Source organism: Lissotriton vulgaris, chromosome 2_1, assembly GCF_964263255.1.
Source record: "Lissotriton vulgaris chromosome 2_1, aLisVul1.2, whole genome shotgun sequence".
Lineage (NCBI taxonomy): Eukaryota > Metazoa > Chordata > Amphibia > Caudata > Salamandridae > Lissotriton > Lissotriton vulgaris.
The window spans coordinates 1,740,228,682-1,740,249,824 of NC_141687.1; the positions used below are offsets into that span (position 1 = coordinate 1,740,228,682).

Sequence of the window (21,143 nt, forward strand, 5' to 3'; positions counted from 1 at the left end):
AAACCAAAGTTAGCATATAAACGCGAGGATTATAATGCAATTAAGAGTATATGGTATGGCAATATCCCGGAACAGCTAAGGGAGTGGTTCCCGACAGCTGCAGACAGGCTCAGCTCATGCTAGAGCACCATCTCACATATTTCCAAGCACTCTGCCTCCAGGATTGATGAGGCCTTCCATAGGAGTGGCTGATAGGAACATATGTGTCCAGTTTAAGGTTAGATATAGGGATACTATATCTAAGTAAGAGGTGATTACACCAACTTACCCCAGTTGAGTGATCAGCCAGTGTGTCAAATATGGAGGCCAGGCCAGGGGTGGCACAATACATGCTGCAGCCCCTGGTAGGCCTTGGAAACACCTATGCCCTGGGTACCTAGGGTACACTGTTACAGGGGCCAATAAGGTGAACCAGTTCCAATTCGTAATGCACCTAGGGTGCATTGGCTGTAATTTAGAGCGAGAACAGCAGGCTGTGGGTCTGATTAGCAGGCCCACAGCCACATTAAGTCATAAACCAGTGAAGCAAAAAGCAAAAATTTGGGGTGACCATAGGATAGCAAACCCTACTCTCCTACACTAGGCACATTTTTTATTTACAGAGCACCTATTTCTTAATTATCACATATTAGAGCACCTTCAAGCATGTAAGTCCAGCTTTGCTGATGCACAAAAAGCTCTTTTGTTTGATACATAGGGAATTCCCAGTTTGTTAAAGAAACTGCTGAAGTCTTCCTTCTAGAGTCCCAATAAAACCTCTCCCTATAATAGAAGAACCCTTCTCAAGGGTAGGCATGGATATAATTGGTCCTCTCCTTCTTTCCCGCAGCGGATGTCCATATGTCCTTGTCATGGTTGATTACGCAACCCGATTACCTGAGGCAGTAGCCCTAAGACAGTCTGTTACACAAATAGCTAAGGCCGTGATAAACATCATCTCTCGACAGAGGGGGGAACAAAGGGGGTAACAAAGGGCCAGAAAAGTTTTAAGACCCATGATACAGGACGGAGGGGGGAAAAGGGAAAGTATAAGAGGGACATGACCAAAGTAGAAAATAGGGACTGAGGAGAGTTTTTACCTTTACCTTAATGTAGTTATTAGTTTTGGGGGTGAAAAGAGTCTACCTAACAAGCTCTAACATTGGAAAAACAAATGAATACTTCACTGTTGAGGAATGTTGTACAAAGAAAGGTCTCTTCAATGAAAACACAAGAAAGAGAGGCTTGTGGTGATGGTGCAGAGAAACCCTAAAAACGACCCATAAGTTGGCAAAAGGCGCCTAATTCGTTTGACCAAGCCAGTGGGGCAAGTTGCACTTTTTTTTCTTATCTCACAACCCCCTTTCCAAAGTTCAGATATTAATAACCAGAGAGCGAAAGAGGTCCTATTTCCCGCACACCTGGGTGCGGTGATGGTTCCTGTCTGTATAAACCTACCAAACCGGTCAAGTTACTTACCTTGCTCTTCTTGTTCTTTCTTCTGACAACCCGGGGACGACACACCACTGGAGGCCCTGACCTGAAACCAAAGAGAAGGAAAGGAAAAGAAGATTATTATTGAAAGGAGTAGACCTGTCAGAACAGAACCAATAAACCCAGAACGGAGACAATTTTCTTTTGTTTTTTTCTTCATTTTCTTTCGTTGCATTGTCTTCCCACAATAAAAACTCCAAAATTGAGAAACACATTCAGGCTCCCAGATTTATTTTTGCCCATCCCTCACAGGCTCCGAATCAGATTTGGTTTTATCTAAACCAATCCAGAGCCCTTGTTTCTGACCTACTCGTTCTCAATTCCGTACAACCAAGTACGATGCCTGGAAACCCTTAGTGCTGACCGAATTGGTTCCGGAAGGCATACAGAGAGATAGAGCCCCCTGGAGCCGAATCGTACAGCTCTATGGCGTAGGTTTTACAAGCGAGCAAGTACGATCAACAATTCGGACAGCCTTTACAATTCATTTTGCCCAGATCAAAAAGGCTGCCTGAATCTATCTTTAGGGGTCTGTAGCAGGCCCCCCCTTCACCCGGGGCCCTCCAAATTGTGCCCTTGGGGGTACCCATGAGTCCCCCCCTTTCAGACCATGCACAGTGTGGTTGGCACCAAGGGGTGCCCGCCACAGGGTGCACGATTATCTCCAACCACCCCTTTGACAATGGTAGCCTGTGTATGCGTTCGGTATACAGGCTCCCATTAAAGTCAATGGGAGTCTGACCAAATCGTATTCGGATGTATTCAAATGCATGGTACATGTTTGATCAGACTCCCCTTACACGATTCAGACGGAAAGCATTCCGGACACGAGTCGTTCGGTTTGCTTTCCGAACGACATCGGAATCGGGCCCTTAATGTTCAAAAGGTGTTTTGAACTCTGTTTTCCACTTGTATCTGAATTGAATCAGAATCAAATGATATGCTCCCCTTATGTCTAAACTGGTTTTGCTCCTTGAGAGGCTTCTAATAAGTTAGCAATTAAAAGCAAAGGATAACAGCCCTTTACAAATAGCTGATTTAAGTCTCTGTAATCAGCACATGGGTGAGTTTGGGTGCTATTTTCTAGGGTACAAAGAACAAGGAAGCTCCAGCTGGAGATTTTAAAGGAATAATAGATCCATTTGCTAGATTGAAATCCAAATGCCTTAAAGCTTGTTGTTCCGATGGGCGATAGATAAAGATTTTCTATAAGATGCATCTGGTACGATTTCAATGGCACAATTAACGGCACAGTGAGGTAGCTCTTTAGCTGTAGTTTCTTGAAACACTTTCAAGAACTCACAATAGATGTATTTGATTTCCGCAAGATTGGTGACTGAAGTGACAGGAATTTAGGAATGAAGGTCCGATGTTTCTGTGAAAGATTGGTCATACTACAGAGGTCAACACAGAATTTGAAACCTAAAAGAGTCTTGGCAGCAGAGTTATAGGGATTTTGCTTTGAAAGCCACCTGAATCCTAGAAAATTTGGATAACTAGGAGAAACAATTAAATCAAAGGTAATCACCTCATAATGAGCGGCTGTTTTTAGAGGTAGTGGTTGAGTTTCTTCCACTACCAGTCCAGAAGATACTAAAGTATTATCAACTTCCTCCACAGCCACCGGAAGCTTCTTTATGGGGATAGGAAGCCCATTGAATGTCCATGCACACATTCGATGCTCCGCTGTCAATGAGGATAGGAACCTTAAGAGGAGTAGCATAGTTAAGAAATTCTCCATGTAGAAGAAAAAAACTAGAAAATATTGGTGTTGAAGGCAGGTGTTGCTGTTCATCACTCTATTCCCTGCACTAGGGGCATGCTCTTTAGTTTCCCGACTTCTGCGAGGGAACCACTGGTTTTACAGGACAGTTACTCAGAAGGTTACTTTCCCTCTCATATTACATACCTAGGCAGAGTTTTGTCTCCTTTCCATTGTTAAGGGACGTTTAGGTCCTTTAGATTTAGCCATCGGTTCCTCTTCAATGTCTGAAAACCTAGACAATGTTTTAAACATTGGTATGAAAGGAGTCTTGGAGGAGGATTTTATTATTTCATATGATGCCTTTCCTGAACGTGACTATTGATTTGAATGACCAATTGGATGAGAGCCTGAATATTAGGGAGTCTTCCCGCCCTAGCAAGTTTCTCTTTTAGGTCATCTTGTAGGGCCTGGTTTCTCAGTAGCGATGCTCTCAAGATGCCCTCTTTCTACATCAACTCAGAGTTCTATATTCCTAGAGTATGGATGTGGCCAAATGGGGGGAAGGAAAGTTAGATGGGCACTGCAGGGAAATAGACCTGGAAGTAAAAAGGTTAGTCAACAATTCTTAGTTCTACTTTTACAAATAATTGTTTTTACATTTGACACAAGAAAATAGTGGTTGTTTCCACTAAGAGAACAACATGCAGAATTACAATTCCTTATGTTAAATAAAGTCTTGATATTCCTGAATCACAAGCTGTAACCGTTCTTTTCAACTTTCATTGCAAGTTCACAAAACAAGCCTCGATGTGCAAAGGCAAATCTGTACTAAGGGGAGACTAGGAGTTAGTTTCCAATGCGTCTCATGCTGTGGTTGGTTGTTCTTTCTTCACCAATCAATTGTACAGGCCTAAATGTGCCCCGCCCTCTACTCGCTACCTTACCGGAGTGCTTTTTTTCCCCCCCATTCACCAGAAGAAATTCTGCTCAAGCACCATAAGGCTGTACCCATCCGAACGTCTGAAGAAGGTGAGTGGGGACTGAAAGCACACAGTTAGAGAGCGCATGCAGCTTTGATCTGTTGACAGGCCAGAACAGCTCTCTGAAATTGAGACAACCTCTTGGGTGTTTGGCTTCTTGATGTGGCAGCTCCAAACAAAACCAAAAATGAATAGCAAGTGCAGCTGAAAGGACACAACATCTTTAAATAAAGGTGCCATCTCAGAAGATGGTCCCCTCAATCATGTTCCAGAACTTACACCTGCTGCCAAAGGGAAACAACAATGAAGTCCTCAGAGTCCGCATTGCAGATGAGTCATCAGGGTCAGCAGGTCCTTTTAGCATGTTCCAGAACTAACACCTGCTGCAAAGGGAAACAACAAATGAGTCAACACAAACAAATTAGTCAAATCCTGAAGACCCTTGCTGACATGAGTGTTAAAACACACAAAACAATACCAATAAAGATATTTTAGTAATAAAACCTATCCTGTTTAAGCATTGGAACATTATTGGTACAAACCTGCTAATGCGATGGACTTTCAATGCTTGTGGCAATGAGTTTGTGGCACAGCCCTTCACCACCTCAAGAACAGTGTAAATGAGGTACAATGTGTATAATCAGTGTTTCTGGCCAGTCCCTTAAACTACGAGATGTGATTGTAGGTCCAGAGAGCCTTGTGAAAGGTACAAAATCTCTTATGATCCTGATGATCAAACATTTGTCGAAATGCAATGAGAAACGTAGGAAAGTTGTCTAGAAGAGGACTGAGCTCTGAAATCAAGGGTATGGCCTTTTTGAGTTCCCATCAAACTTTATCTCTGTCAAGCTGGTCAGGGGAGGATCAAGTCGGCCAGTGACTGATGGAGGGATGCATTCTCAGAGATCACATTCTGGGCTTCTGAGATTAACTGCTGCCAGTAATTATTTTATTGGCGAGAATTCCTGGGCTTGGTCCATTTTCAAGGTACACATTCCTCTCCTGAACATCAAGCCGTATTTCTCCGGAGGCAGGACCATATGCCCTATTGAAACTGGATCCCGACTCTGCTCCAAGAAACAACCCAGCGAGAAGGAGAAACTGGAAATCGGAGTTTAACATTCAGGCTGGTCCAAACTAAAAGCAATGATAGTCGGAGGAAGACTGGAAACAGCAGAGATCCATAGAAACAAGGCGCTAGCATTGGCATAAAATATTTTCGACACAACTGGACTTCTCAATGGACCTGCTTAAATAGTCGCAAAATGGAAAATGACCTAATTCAAGAAGAAAGGTCCGCCATCTAGGATATCTAGAATAAGTTTACAGAAAACTTCTTGAAATCTAAATTAACATGATCAATAATATGGTTATTATGCAGCATGATTTTGTATTAATCCAGCTGGTGTTTTTAATATTTTTTATGCCTGCAGCCTATGTCAGTAGCCGGCATGCGGGTTTCACCCCATAGTTCCCTGTGCACCTTGCGACGCGTAGGAAACAATTTGATGGTAGAAAAAGAGGGTGGTGTCCCTGAAGGAGCCTCACACTTGCAGCAAAGATATGGAAATTTCTATTTTAATTTATTTCCAGGCAGTAATGAGGTCAAAATACATATCTATCGCATTAAGGGCGCTAACACAGTGCATCTATGCACAAAGAGCTGAAAATCACTTGATGTAATATGTTTGTCTCTGCGAAGTAAGCGAGCGGAAGAAAATAGGGGGCAAGTTCACAGAATCAAGGCAAAGTAGTTCCATACTGAAAAGAAATTTAGGAAGACCTGCTGTTAGATTGTTAGAATGATGAGTTTGTCACTAATGTAAAACTAACTTAAAACACTGCCACTGTCATTTCTTGTGAAACAGAAGGCTTAAGCAGCAGTGACCATATAGTAATGGTGAAGGATGAGAGAATGCAGTCTTCTGATGCGGATTTTCTGGAGACACACATGCGCATTGCTTTAGTGCCTTCAAAATATAGAATACTTCAAGTAGAAAAAAGCACATGCACGAGAAAGCACCATCTTCTGGAACTGTGCTTGTACAAAGCTCCTTATCTGTATGGGGGAACTAATCTACAGAATTTGGCTTCACATCTACTTTGCCTCACATCCGGTTAGCAGGTCCTGCTTGCTGCTCGGTCTACAAAGGTTCATGCTTCCTTTTGGCCGATGTTCAGTGTCTTTTGTATGTTGCTACTTTCTGCTCCTGCAGGCCCTGCTTCCGTTCCATATTCTCCTGGGAATATCTTCTGTCCATTGTTGGAAATTGTGATTCAACTTCATGACTATCTTTACCACACCTTCTACTGCCTCAGAAATATTCCCATTTGAAAAGTCAACTCTCTCAAACATTGGATCACTTGAAGATCCCGCCTGCCCTAATGCTACATAGATATTATTGGGCGTGTGGGAGAGTATATGTATATGTATATGTGTATATATATATATATATATATATATATATATATATATATCAACGCTCCTGAGGTTACCACACAAGCAGGAAAGCACTCAAACAACAGGAAGGTTCACCTCTTAACCTTTAATCTTCGGTACAGGCAAGTAAAGCATGCAGGTAAGTAAAGCAGTTCCAGCACTTTGCCTTACGTGTTTCGAATCTCTCTTTATCAGAGGCATGGAAAGCGTGCAGCGGTGGACACACCCCCTTAGATATGCATGCATCCACATTGGTGCATTATGGGAGACAAAGTCCGTTATTCCATTGTGAATCAATGCACTTTTCATTACTGCTGTGTTTCAAGGCTCTGCCTGAGCCCCCGCGCTTGCCTGCTCGTCTTTATCCTCTGCCTGCTGTTCCACCATAGGATAGGTGTATCCAAATCCTCAGCGGCCCCCAGTATATATATAGGACAGCCACATGGGCACTCATGGGTGCACCACCATTGCACTGGAGGATGACCAACAGCCACTCCCCCATCACTGTGCCAACTGTAAACAAATCCTTCCCAAAGTACTTTGGCATTCCCTATCTTCCCCCAAGGCCACCCGCTCGGACCCAGATACAAAAAAATCCATCATTACCAATTGTATGCTCCTCAATGCCAGATCCATGGTAAAACATAGCACCGAATTGGCGGAACTTATACAGGACTCTAAAGTCAAGATCGCCTTCATTACGGAATCTTGGACAGATGCGGCCTCACGTCCAGACATCGTTAAGGCTACCCCCCAGGACTATATCTGTCTCACCATGAACAGAGAAAGAAAAAAAGGAGGGGGGCTGGCCATTATTTATCATCAATCCCTCAGAGGGACAGTAAACCCCGGTGCGACCAACCTAGAGGAAGCAATGATTTTTAATTTCACTCTCTCCGACCACCTCACTCTTAGAGGCTGCCTACTGTATAGGCCACCTGGTGCTAAAGCACCTTTCCTCACAGCTTTGAGCAGCCTATTAGAGGAAGCCATCTGCGCTAACTCCTTCACACTCTTAGGGGTCTTTAACTTTCATCTCGAAAAAGGCTCTGATCCGGACACGCAGGTTCTCCTAGATCTACTACAGGGGGTTGAATTAACAAAATTGGTCCACGGCCCGACTCACAAGGCAGGACACACTTTGGATGGTATTTTTTCCAACCTTCCGAATATAGATGTGACGGCAGTCCAACCGCTTTCCTGGTCGGATCATGCGGCAGTCTTTTTTAATATCACCTCAGCCCCCATTGCCAAACCCATGCAGGCCAAAATCCCACTCAAAAAGATCAGGAAATGGAAAAAATAGAAGGTGCAATGTTAACAGACCTGCTGACATCATCTTTTAAGCCCCCCCCCAAACAATGTAGAGGAAGCAGCTGCAGATTACTCTAGATGGCTAGATGATGCTTGTCGGCAGCTAGCACCCTCAGTCACTCTTAGTTCCACCCGTTCCAACCCTTCGGCCCCATGGTATTCGGAACAAATCAGGGACCACAAAACACGCTGTAAGAAATTAGAAAGAACATGGCGAAAAAACTATAGGGAGGATGACAAGAAACTGCTTAATGCAGAACTGAGAGCCTATAGGGAAAGGATACACCAGGCCAAATGCGAATTCTTTTCCAAGCGCATTAAAGAGGCCACCAACTCCCCTAAAGAATTGTTTAGCACACTGTCTTCACTGGCAGCCCCTAAACCTATAGATATACCACCTAGTCACCAATTATGTGAGGACCTAGCCAATTTTTTCCTGAGCAAGGTAGAAAAAATCTTCCATCCGCTAAACAGCCAAATTATGTCCACTGTCTCGGATCTCACCCTTGCCACACACTTAGAAACCAGCAGGTACTTGGAATTACTAAACAACTTTTCCCCCATTACTGAGGAGGAGGTTTCAAGTCGGCTAATGAGAATAAAATCCGGCTCCCTCCACGACCCTTGCCCAGCCTCAATTGCTAAAATGGCCCATGTTACTATTGCATCTGGACTCACTCCTCGGTTCAACAACATGCTAGACAAGGGGGAATTTCCTTCGCGCTGGAAACAAGCCTCTATCCTGCCCTTGTTAAAAAAAACAACCTGGACGTCACGGACTTAAACAACTTTCGTCCCATCGCCAGGCTTCCCCTCCCCGCCAAAATCATGGAAGGGCATACTGAATACTCAGCTAAGCAACTTCCTAGGTGCTGGAGAAAGGCTGGATTCATCCCAACACGGATTTAGGGCCGGACACAGCACAGAATCGGCACTGATAAAATCCACCGAAGACATTCGAATGGTGCTGGACGCTGGGGGCAGAGCCGCCCTGATCCTGCTCGATTTATCAGCGGCCTTCTATACGGTCCACCATAAACTATTGGTGGACCGGTTGAGGGCCATCGGGATTCAGGGAAAGGCACTCGATATTCTGAAAGCCTTCTTGGCCGGGAGGACTCAGTCTGTGCCCTTGGGGGGCTTCGAATCTGAGCCATTTGTGCTCCCCTGCGGAGTCCCCCAGGGGTCCTCCCGGAGTCCGACTTTGTTTAATGTTTACGTCTCCACCCTGGCGCCAGTTATCAGATCCTTCGGATTCAATCTTACTTCCTATGCTGATGACACCCAGATTGTGGTATCGCTGCGCCAGGGAGACCTAGACACCACTGCAGATCGGTTCAGATGCTGCATGCGGGAAGTGAGCAATTGGATGGCAGGTAACTGCCTTAAGCTCAACTCCGCAAAAACAGAGGTGTTACTGTTTGGGACCAAAGACAACTTTTGGTCACCCCGCTGGTGGCCAGAAGAAATGGGGCCTCCACCTACCCCAGTAACTAAGGTAAAACATTTGGGGATCCTGCTGGACGAATCCCTTTCCTTCAGGCCTCAAATCAATGCCTTATCCTCTGCTACGCACTTTGTGCTTAGAACTACTATGAAGGTTTTGCCATTTCTTCCGGCAGAACATAAAAAGACAGTAGTCACCGGACTGGTGATGTCTCGGTTAGACTATTGCAAAGTGCTCCTTCTAAATGCTCAGCAGGGTCTCCTAAACAAACTCCAGATCCTGCAGAATGCAGCATCTCGCCTGATCACAGGCACGTCCAGGTTCGCCTCAGTCTCTCATGACCTAGTCAAACTTCACTGGCTGCCAGTGCGGAAAAGAATCCGGTTTAAATCACTCTGCGTGATCTTTAAGGCACTGCACGATATTGGCCCCCACTGCCTGATTCCTCTCTTCCAGTGGTATATACCAACCCGAGCCTTACGTTCAGCAGAGCAGAGGCTGGTTGTCATCCCTAGATTCAGGAAAGTTCGCTGGGGAGGCAGAAGTCTATCCCTAGGCGCCGCCAAAGCCTGGAACGCGCTGCCGGCCAATCTAAGACAGATCCACGATTTGCTTAAGTTCAGGAAGGCTCTCAAGACGTGGCTTTTCTCTCACTAATGCCCCCGCTCATCCCCACTAGCGATCAGCCAGCGCCAGGACACCTCCGGGTAACAGTGCGCTCTAGAAGTGTCATAAATAAATAAATAAATATATAAAAAAAAATTTTTTTGCATTGGATCGGAGTCTCACAAATTTTTCTATAGGTGTCTATTAATCTTGATTTATTTCTCATTCACTTGTGAACTTGCAGGAGTAAGTTACACTTGTTCATGGAAGAAAGCTTTGTGAGGTGGTCTCCTTATGAAAACTGTACGATGTGTGTGGAGATGACAGAAAGGAGCAAAATGAAACAAAGCATTTAATGTTAGCACTTTTCTTTAATTCTGTTTCGTTTGTGGTGGTTTTGGTGTTTTGTGACTTGCTTTTGAATCCTTTTTTGCAGTTGAGTTCTGACATGAAGATCCTTGGCCTTGTGCTCTCCCTCGCTCTTGTTTATCAGCTGTCAGATGCAACGTTGTCCAAAAAAGATGTCAAGAAATCTACCACAAAAACACCAGAAGTCAAGGTAAGATGATTACATTGAACATTGAATAATCGTTTAGGAAACTGTAAGGCGGGTCTGGCTTTTTTTTTACTTGGTACCTTCTAGAGGTGCATGTTTTAGAAGTTGAGATTGTTATAAAGCCTCTTTCTGATGGATACTACCAACCACAGATTTCTCATTTTTCAAGTAAGCCCAGTCTATTTTCAGCCAGTATCTCTCACGTGCTACTAGGTAGAGCCTGCTAGCTGCACAGTGACATTGCACTGCTCTAGAAGTGATTGCGCAGAGCAATATATTATCACCACTCCACCACGCTGACATCGGTGACTTTCTTTTTTTTTTTTTTGATTTCTGTAATTTTTTATTGTATATAAAAAAATATATATTTACATGGAGCATACATGAGTGGCGGAAAGAAAGAGGAGAAAAGAAAAGAGAAAAAAAGAAGGCGCCTAGGGGGGTTTATGTGATGAAAGGTAGAGGTCTAAGGGTCTCCACATGTTTGATTGCCTGTGTGTTTTCGGTGTGTATTTCGCTGTAATGTTATCTGCCCCTCTTAGGAAAGTGACCCAGTTGAGCCACGCCTGTGGTGTCGCTTTTGTGGTGTCTTTCCAATTGCTTAGGATTATTTTGACTGCAGCCGTCAACAGTAGGTCCATGAGGTCTCGGTCTTCTGTCGTTGTGATGGACGGGGATGCAAAGCCCAGGACTAGACTTGGAAAATCTATGTGTATGGCTACACCAGTGATGTCACTGATAAGCTTCCCCGTTCTTTCCCAGAAATCCTTGATCTGAGGGCAGCTGAGTAAGAGATGCTCTAAATCCCCCCTCCCTTCGTTACAGTTCCAGCATGTGTCGCTCTCTCGGATCCCCAGGGTGGATAGGCGGGCCGGTGTCCAGTAGGCCTTGTGCACTAACCAGTATTTGGTCTGATTTAGTGAAGCAGTTATCTTTTTCCTAGTGGTCGATCTCCACAATTCGGCCTTTTCTGTTCCGCTTAGTTCCTTCCCTGCTACAGTCCCCCAGAAGTTTGTGACCTTGTCATTGAGTTTGGTGTGTTTGGGGCGTAGGGCTCTGTAGAGGTGTGCTATTTGGTGTCCTGTTTTGTTGAGATTGGCTGCAATATGATACACTGCAAGATGATGGGGGGAAAGAGCTACTAGCGAACATAGCCATACCCACACTGACAGACCAAGAACGTGACATCGGTGACTTTCTTTTTGAGCCCTTCAACTCATGTTATCCGCTCCCAATAGGTCAGTCTTTGATGACTTCAAAGATTTTCTATGACATTACTTGAAAGTAATATGAGAAGTGCACTGCGATGCACCCAATAGCAGTCTGAGACCGGGAGACAAAATTATATGTCGCGTAACATAAGAAGAGGTGACACTGAAGCAATAGTCCCACTCCTGATCCATGTGGCAGGGTCGATCTTGCACTAAGTTGTGAGGGTGATCCCTCACTAACTTTCAGTCCTGCTAGAGATCTTTGTTAGTCACAGTCCAAACTAGCCGGAAGAGCAAGAAGACCCAAGTGGGGTTCGACAACCCTCTTGCCACTCGAAGTCAGGCGAGAAGTTGCGCAGTTGGCACTCCATGGGCAATTACTCCAGTGTCTACAGACTTTCTGCTATCTTCTCAGTTGATCCTGACACGCCCCAAATTCCCCATTCCATCTTCAACCCTGCAGCACAGAAGCATTTTTAAAGAGGCTATGCTGCAGATTTTTAAGACCCTGCTGGCTGCCCCTATGCTGCCTCAAACCACATGGAGCCTTCAGTGGAACCAGTCATACTTTTCCCAGCAGGTTTTTCCCCGGAACTCACACGCTGGTATGCCCATGTGGACACCTTTCCAGAAATTCACCCTAGTCTCAGGATGTATGCCAACTCCTTCATTGCCGGTGCTGGTTCCATTGGCACTCTTGCCAGACCCGGTCCTTACCCCGTTATCCACTCAATGGGCACAAGTGTAGTTCTCAGATGGTGCGCACAACAAGATGTCCAGAGGATCCCTCATGGACATGCCCGTTGTTGTGTGTACACTGTTCAAAGAGAAGTCTGATTCAGCACTGGAACACTTTAAGGACATCTATGCCATAGCTTGCTTCATTTCAGTTTCACCAAAAGTACAGGAAATTCAGGGGCTATTTACGAAGCTTAGGATACAAACAGTGACAGTTCTCTCAGCTGGTGCAGGAACCGAACCACACATTTCGCTGCTCCAGGAAACACATTGACAGCTGAGGCCATTCACATTAGCCGAGGCAACTTCCTCCTCCTCCCTGCGGCAGATGTCGCTGTGTGATGCTCTGCTTTGCATTTCCAGAGCCGCAACCAGCAGGACTCTAGTTTTTCTCTCTGGCTGGAATTCCATGATGTTTGATCGATAGAGATTAGTAATCGTTCAGAGGAACTATGGCCCTGTCATTAATTTAACCTGCTCCCCATGTGCCCCCCTCGCCCCCCCCCCACCACCCTATATACCTTAGCTCCTTTATCAGGGCACGTTCCACCAGACCAGGCCACTGTTTTGATGCAGGGGACCCGCTTTATTGTGAGTAATGGTGCCATTGAGAGGGTACCGGAGTCGTTTGCAAGTGGTATTACATATGCTACATCCTTGAATGGAAGACAGATGAAGGCCTCAACCATCTTAAACCTCTGAACTCTGAATGCCTTCTGGCAGAAGGAGTATCTCAAAATGCTCACTAAGGCTCCTAGTTCTTTTTGCTCTGGACCCAGAAGACTGGCTTGCGTCTTTGGACATTCATATTGCATACTATTATATACCCATCTTTCAGTTCCAGAGATGTGACCTGTGGATCATGGTGGGGTCAGGACATATCCCGTTTTCTTTTCTACCTTTTGTCTCACCTCAGCCCCTCAAGTGTTCACAAAAGCGAAGGCAGATCGCATTGCCCATATTCCAAGGTTGAGAATACATGTGTTCCCATACCTCGCTGAATAATTGCTCAAGACAGGCTTGCTGCCTTCAGTCAGTCATGGACAACCTCTAGGTGACAATTGCTCTCTTGGGTTTTCCATCAGCACACCAAAGTCCCACCTGATGCCTACACAGATGATTCCTTTGTAGGGTCTGTCATAGACACAGTGGCATTCAAGTAACTCCACTTCATTAGTGAGTCTGGGACATTCAGGATAAGATCCCAATATGTGTGACCCAATCCTGGGTATTGGTGAGAATGATTCTAAAGCTTTTTGGGCTGCGAGCCTTGTGCATCCTCTTTGTCTGGAGGATGCATTTTCTCCAGGTTGGTAAAGCTACCTCGAAGAAGTGGAAATCAGAGGCCAGTGATCTTTGGTAAGCCTGGATGAAATTTTGTTTACATAGGCGTTATCTTGCATTATTCCTGGCATTTTAAGTTAAGATTGTTATGCAAAATGTTTGAGACGCCATGTTGTGTAATTGAAATTTCAGTTGGGAAAACATTCTGTTGTCGAAGCCCAGGAACAACCTGGGCAAATCAAATGTGAATCACTATCTAAAATGGATGGATGGGCATATTTTGCACCACAATAGCAAAGAATGTGTAATTCCATACTTCTGTGGGCATTTGGCATAATTCCTGCAATGGAAACTACATGAATTTAGCCCAGGCCTGATCTGTGTGAAGCACCGGCTCTACATCAACCTATTGGAACTTTGGACCATCAGACTGGCTCTTAAAGTCTTCTATTAAAGGGAGACCAGTCCTGGTTCTTGTGGACAACACATCCACCAAGTGGTACTGCAACGAGCAGGGTGGGTGGAGGTCCTAGTTCCTGTGCCAGGAGGCTCTGCCCATTTGGAGGTGGCTGGCTCAGCAGGGATTTATTTCCAGGTACCCTTATCTTGATGCTTTTCAGCCAAGCTTCTTGATGTGTTCATTTTATTGTTAACGCAGCAAAGCCTTGCAGTGGACAGAGTTAAAAGTTACGTCCGCCTTTCAGCCTTCGTATATATTTGCCAAACAACTTCAGATACCCTGTTATGATGCAGTTCCTGAAAGGTGCAACACATGTTTCCCCCAAAACCTATTTTCACGTCACAATGAGACCTTAGCCTGCTTATAACATTTCTCATGTGCACTCCATTTAAATCTATTTGCATTGTTTGTGAAGCCATTACAATGATCTTTCTCATCGCATTCACTTCTGTGCCCACGTAAGAGAACTGCATGTGCTCTTAGTACAACATCCGTACACCACCTCCTTCCTCAATAAGTTGATGCTGAAAAAAAGGCCTGCCTTTTTGTCTCCATCACTATACAGGCTTTTGTCTCTCTGCCACTTCCCCCGAAAGAGGAGTCAGTCCATCGGCTGGACTCCGAATGTGCAGTAGGTTTTCCATGTTGAATCCACTAAGGAGTATTGTGCCAATGATAACTCTTTGTGGGGTTTCCTGGTGCCAAGAAGGAAAAGACGATAATGAAGAGGACTCTGCTAAGGTGGACCGTCCTCTGTGTAAGGATACGTTTGTGCTCTAACCAAGAAGGAGCCTATTGAAGGCTAGGGGCCCACTCAGACTATGGCCCTTAAAGCAGCATTAATAAAGACATTGCCAAGTTGCGACATGGGCATCTATGCACACATTCCCTAAACACTACTGCCTTGCTATACAGTCCTCATAGAGGGTGATTTTGCCCACACATGTCTGTAGGACCTGTTGGTTTGAATACACTGATTCCTCAGACCCTCCATGTTTTGAGAGGTACTGCTTGGCTATCTATTTAAAAGGCGATTAATCTGTGGTTAGAAGTATTTATCCGATGAACAAATCACTTACCTTAGTAATGCTCTTACTGGTCTATACTGCAGCTATCTGCTGATGATTCATAACTCTTTCACCTCTGTATTCTGTGGAGTAGATTTCTGCAGATCTTAATGTCTGAAGTTAGTTTCGAGCACATTTTCATATGCAAATAGATTAAATAGATCCGTTTCTGAGAGTGTGGAAGGGCAATACAGAAGTTGACATCCGCACTCGCGGGTGGTGCCTATATGTGACTCTACTCCTTCACTTACGTGCCAGTGCAAGGTCACTGTGGAGCCACTGATGCCATGTGGTGGCGACGAGAGCTACTGTGTGAAAATCCCAAAATCTGGTCTGATGTCTTGGAATATTTTAAAGGTGATATGGGAGCGAGCCTTTTCAGGGGCCCACTGGTGCAGGGGTTTGCCCTTCGTTGTCCTCAAGTCCTTTGACTAACAAAATAGAGATTGGCATGGAAGCTGTAATATCAAAGAAAATAGATTTATTAACCTCTCATGAGGGAGACTACGTCAATACAGTACCCTCAGGCCACTGTAGGAGGTAGTCCAAGGAGTACAGAAACCACGGGCCTTTTATGGCCAGTTTATAGCTGAGTAAGCATGAAGACTCAAAAAGAGGCGGTACAAGTATGCACAAGAATAGCTATTCACATATATGGACAACTCTACTTAGTCAACAGAGTGGGAGAAGTAACAAAAACCCTTACATCCGTTGGAATAGCTTGACAGTTACACACTAAGACAGATGCATTCTGGCAGCTACAGGCCTTTCTGATCATACATTGCTCTGGCTCAGTGCTGAAAGAGTTAATTGTAGTTGATGACTCAAGCAAAATCCAAGGGCAGGCAACAGTGAAAACTGGAGAAGCACATGGCGAGCACATGGCTAACTAAAATGACTGCCATAACCAAAATGGCTTCAGCTTATGCTAACGGTAATTTCTGGGATTTCCACAGCTGGCCGTTTTAGCATTAGCTGAAGACATCCGCTATGAATTAATAGATGCATGGAAGTTATCCTGCACATCTATTCTCATAAATTCATTAATATCCTTATCCGTTGCTAAACAATTCATTTAACTGGCGAGATACAAGAAGAAATACATAGGGAACAGGGCATTGGGTCCTAATGAACACACAGATAGCAGGAGAAAATAATGGCTATTATCACAAAACAGAACTGCCCATATTTTCCAACCCAAAGCAGAAAGTAAATCCCAAAACCACCCAATCCAATTCCAAGTTTCGGGGTTCCGATGTAGGAAGGCTAGAGTACCAATGATATGTTCAGGAGGAGGGCAGAGTACTATTAATCAAAGCGTGCACAAAACGTTTCTCTTGCAGAATAAACAGTAATGCAAATACTAGTATTAAAGAGAATACACAGATTATCACAAAAACAATTTTCGCTTCAGGGGACCAGGATGACCAAACGGGGCCATGTGAATTAGAACGAGGAGCCGCAAAGGCTGCTCCTCTTCAAAAATGGGACACCCAAAGGGGAACATCGCTAGAAAGTACTTGAAGAATAGAAGCCGCTGTACAACCAGCCAGAGGGGAGTCTTCTCCCTGGGTCCCTCTGAGTCTCTCAGGCAGGCTCTTATTGTTCATGAAGTTTCACTTTTCCCACGGTGGAGCTGCACAACTTGCAACTCAGGAAAACAATCACGGCCCAGTATTTTGAAAAGTATCTTCTTTCAGGATAGGGCAATCACCTTCCAGGGCAAACACCCTCAACGATCCTGTCCAGTGTCTCAGGCAGTGCACCACTATTCTTCACTTTAATCTGACGGGCACCAAAGGCACAGCACCTGTACCCTGAACTCGAGTCCTTCCCTAACTCCTGTGTTTTTCCGCTGGCGCACTTCTCTTTTGTCGGGGCCACAGATTGTACCCAGTGTGCCCAGGCACCTTTTGATCAACAAACAGAGGTGCAGACTTGCATTCACTTGGGGACCGGATACTCCAGAATCAGGCCTCCGAGTCCTGAAGCAACCCTTATGTCAAAGGGGGTCACCTCAAGCCAAGCCTCCTTGTCGGTCTGTGACTCTCTCAGCTGGGCATCAAAAACTGGATTAAGGCAAAGAATTCTCCGTCCTGATTTGTGACCCCGTCTTTCGTCCAAGGCAGTTGTAGGGGTACACACTTCACGTCTTTTTCATGGGCCCAGTGCTTCTGGCCTTCTACCTTCACTGCGGTCCTAGTTGTCAGCAATGCCTGTGCTGGTTCCCTTCACCTCGGCTTCAAGCTGGACTGGCGTTGACTCCCCAGGCTGGATCTGATGTCCGGGCCCCTCTGGCAATGGTTGTAGGGCAGCAGATATCTTTTGGTGGATAGAAAAAAGATCTTTTGACCAGGCATACAAATAATCTACCAACAGAGAGGATACTCTATTTCAGAAAACTTCTTTAGTCTCGGGGCGCCCCATACATTAGCAGGGCACCCAAGAACCACTTTATCTATCTGAGAGTAAAAAAAACAAACACCCTGGACCTATTAGCGAGTATAAAAGGAACTTTTGGTGAACTGATGAGAGTAAAACTTTACACGCTTTGATTTGTTTCTCCCATTCCCAAGCAGCCAAGGAAGTCAGTGTTTACTTAGTAAATTCTGAGGGAAAAAGAAAAAAAAATACGGACCTACTCTGAATCCTTAAATTTGTTTATTCCTATTTCATTTATCTGAAGAACCTCAAGAAAGGGAATTTTTAGAACAAGCATTCTTTTGTGTTTCTTGTCTTCACAAGCTTGTGTTTCTCAAGTCATATAGTTCACTACACTTCTACTTATGAACCTTCCACGACTTGTACAGGACTGCAGACACTTCTAAAATTATTTTTCTTACGTAAAAACACCTACATTTTATGCTTAGGACCATGCTCAAATGTTATAGGCGTGACTGAAAAATTTAAAAACTGCTAATTTAACAGGGATCCTTACTCCATAAATAACTAACAAAACCTTAACATAGTGGGTACATTAATTTTTCCAACAAACTGTTGTGGCAAAAAACTCCTATTAACCAATATTTTCCTTCGAAAAGTTTGCTGAGGATCACACGGGCGTCTTTCCTAACATTGTGAACCTTTTGCATTCTACTTTTCAAAATCCGGACTATGCAACATCAATTTTAGAGAAAAAAAAAACAATTCACCAGCTCTAATAAGCGTTGTCAGCTTAATTACACAGACTAATTAATAAGAGACTAGTGATGCCTTTGCAAAACTGTATATAGCATGAGAATAACATAAACAATAATGGTGTTATCAACTGAGATTTGTAAACAAAAACTACCCACATATAGTTCCCCTTAAAGATCAAATAAGGGAACATCAGTCTATTCTACCCATCCTTTCATAATTTCATCAGGCAGGATGGGCAGTAACATGGCATATTTATTTATTTATTCATTTTATTAATTCTAACATCTTTAAAACCGTATTACTGAATAGCCAATTAAACGTGCACGTGTGAGGTGCTTTTGTCTCTATTTATTCAAGAACATATTAACAGCATCTTGAGGAATGAATGAGTAAAGCGAACCCAAGCAATTGTCCCGTACCCATGCCTAGACAGCTTCAACAGGCTTGAGAGAGAGTGAGTAAAAGAGAGAGAGAGCACATAAATCAAGAAAAAGGACAATGTGTTACTTAAGTGTGCTTACCCTTAATTTGCCCAGGAGCTAGTCTCCTTTCCACACTTCAACAGAAGATAACCTAAGCAGGTGACCTCCAGTCCACAATACACACCCCTTTTTGGCAGCTCGGCACAAGCAGACTTGTAGGAGATAGAAACCAGACCTAAGAGGCCATGTCCAATACTATTGGACTGTACTACTTTACTAGAAAACATTGATCCAATACCCAACTACCAATTCCTTTAGCTTATTGAGTTGTATAATCATAATAGAACGTTAATGCAAACCATATTTCATAGCCTTTTTTATCTGGTCCTAGAGCAACAATTTTGAGTGAAAACCAGTATTTCTGTATGCATGGCAGAGCTATTCTCTGCATATGGCCTACAGACTCTGCTACCCGTTGATAATGGTATTCAATAGGATAAATCCCACCCTGCATAACTCTTACACTTTTATTATTTCTCAAGAAAACTGTGATATCCCCATCTGCTCCTAACAGAATATGCAATATTTCCTTTAACTAATGTTACCTAAAGCAGATCTGTGGTGTCCAATCTTGTTCCAGGAAGGCTTAATCAAGGCCATCATTTCATTGAAACAACTAAGTAAATTCTTCCATTTCTTAAATGTAGTTAAATTACTAATGACGGTATCCTAAATATTAGTAACATGAATTGAGAATAAATTTTGGCCCTAATTTTCCTAGGCACTTTATAGTCTCAGACATCATTGGAGCAACATTTACATTACCTGTAGTGTTGTACCCTACAATGTTAGAATCAGGAAATGTAATTAATACAAAGAAATTAGTTTATCAAACTACTCTTCAACATTACAAGCTTTCATAGTGTAATGTAGAAATCACACACTGTCATAGTGGCTCCATTCATGGACCTTTTGTGTTCAGTAGTGCTGGCCAGTTCTAAATACAGAACTTGGCCTCTGACCCTTAAACCTGTTGTCCCCTGTCTGAGCAAGGCTATTCCCATGCGGCCTTTACAATTCAAAGTAACTCTCGATAATCCCTGCCTGTGTGCTGATAATTTAGTATTAAATATTTTTTATTGACAGAATATAAGCACGGGTTAAATCGCCTACAACCCAGCGGGCCGGCAGAGTTGATTGCAATTTCACAAGGAGATTGAGGCAGCTTAGGGCCTTCAACTAATATACACAGCATGCCGCCTAAAACCCTACAGGGCCGGCAGCGTCTTAAGGCAGGTAACTGGTATGCAAGATTGAGGGTCAACACCCAAGGGATTTGTGAGGCGGGAGGACCAGGGTGCCTTTTGCTGGCCTTGCGGCAATATACCCATTGTCAAATGCCAAGTATAACATTGGAAGTATCTGAAAACAGTGAACTTGTGGTAAGAGAAAAGGTAGGAGAATCAAAACCAAACCAAACAAAGCCCACACCCTCCCACCACCCAACCCTCTCAGTGAGCCATTCAACACAGGAAAAGGGAAGGAAGGAAACTATATTGATCCCCCGGATCCTATGCACCACCACTGGGGCACTATTTCTGCAAAACGAAAGGAGAGGGGGGTCCATGCTAGTTCTATTTAAGGAGGTGCAGGGGCGTTCTCTGGGATCAGTTTAAGGACACGAGATATCGAGGGCAGGTCACTTCCCGGAATTCTGTGGAAAGAATAGTCCGGAACAGGCCCAGGTTTTAGCGAAGACGGCAGACTTCACAGCCGCTGCCATGGAGAGCTTTTCCAGATCTAGGAGGTTCCACAGCTGATGCACCCAATGTATGTGTTCCGGCGCAGCGTCTGACTATCACCGCGCTAGTATTACTCTGTGCGCAGCGTTCAGTGCAAGCGCCATTTGCCTCCCCTTAAGTGAGCGTAGGGGAAAGAATAGGGCATTAGGAAGGCCTAGAAGGGTATATGCAGGGACTCGGGTATGAAAGTGGTGAATGCCTTATCAATGTCATTAAGTATCTGATCCGAATAGCGAGTTAGTTTGGGGCATTGCCAGAGTAGATGTGATAGAGTTCCCGGGCTACCGCACCCTCTCCAGCAGGGGCCATCGCACTGGGGTTGCCAGCGGCAGATCCTTTCAGGAGTATAGTACCAGTATGTCGCGATCTTGAAGGCCGTTTCTGTGTGACTCAAGGTGTAGGTGGTGTGGTGTGCTCTGTAAAAAAACATCCTCCCATTCCTTGTCTGATAGCGTACAGCCTAGTTCTGTCTCCCAACGTTTCTGCCCAGCGGTGCG

At 44.4% G+C, this 21,143-nt stretch overlaps 1 protein-coding gene across 1 annotated transcript in view; it reads left to right on the plus strand.

Annotated features, from left to right (window-relative positions):
• Positions 1-21,143, plus strand: part of CHID1 (chitinase domain containing 1) — a 1,807,841-nt gene that overhangs the window by 108,817 nt on the left and 1,677,881 nt on the right. The window contains exon 2 of the mRNA XM_086957742.1: positions 10,402-10,524. Coding sequence (XP_086813868.1) covers positions 10,414-10,524 — 111 coding nt within the window. The 5' untranslated portion in view covers positions 10,402-10,413. The remainder of the gene's footprint in view (positions 1-10,401; positions 10,525-21,143) is intronic.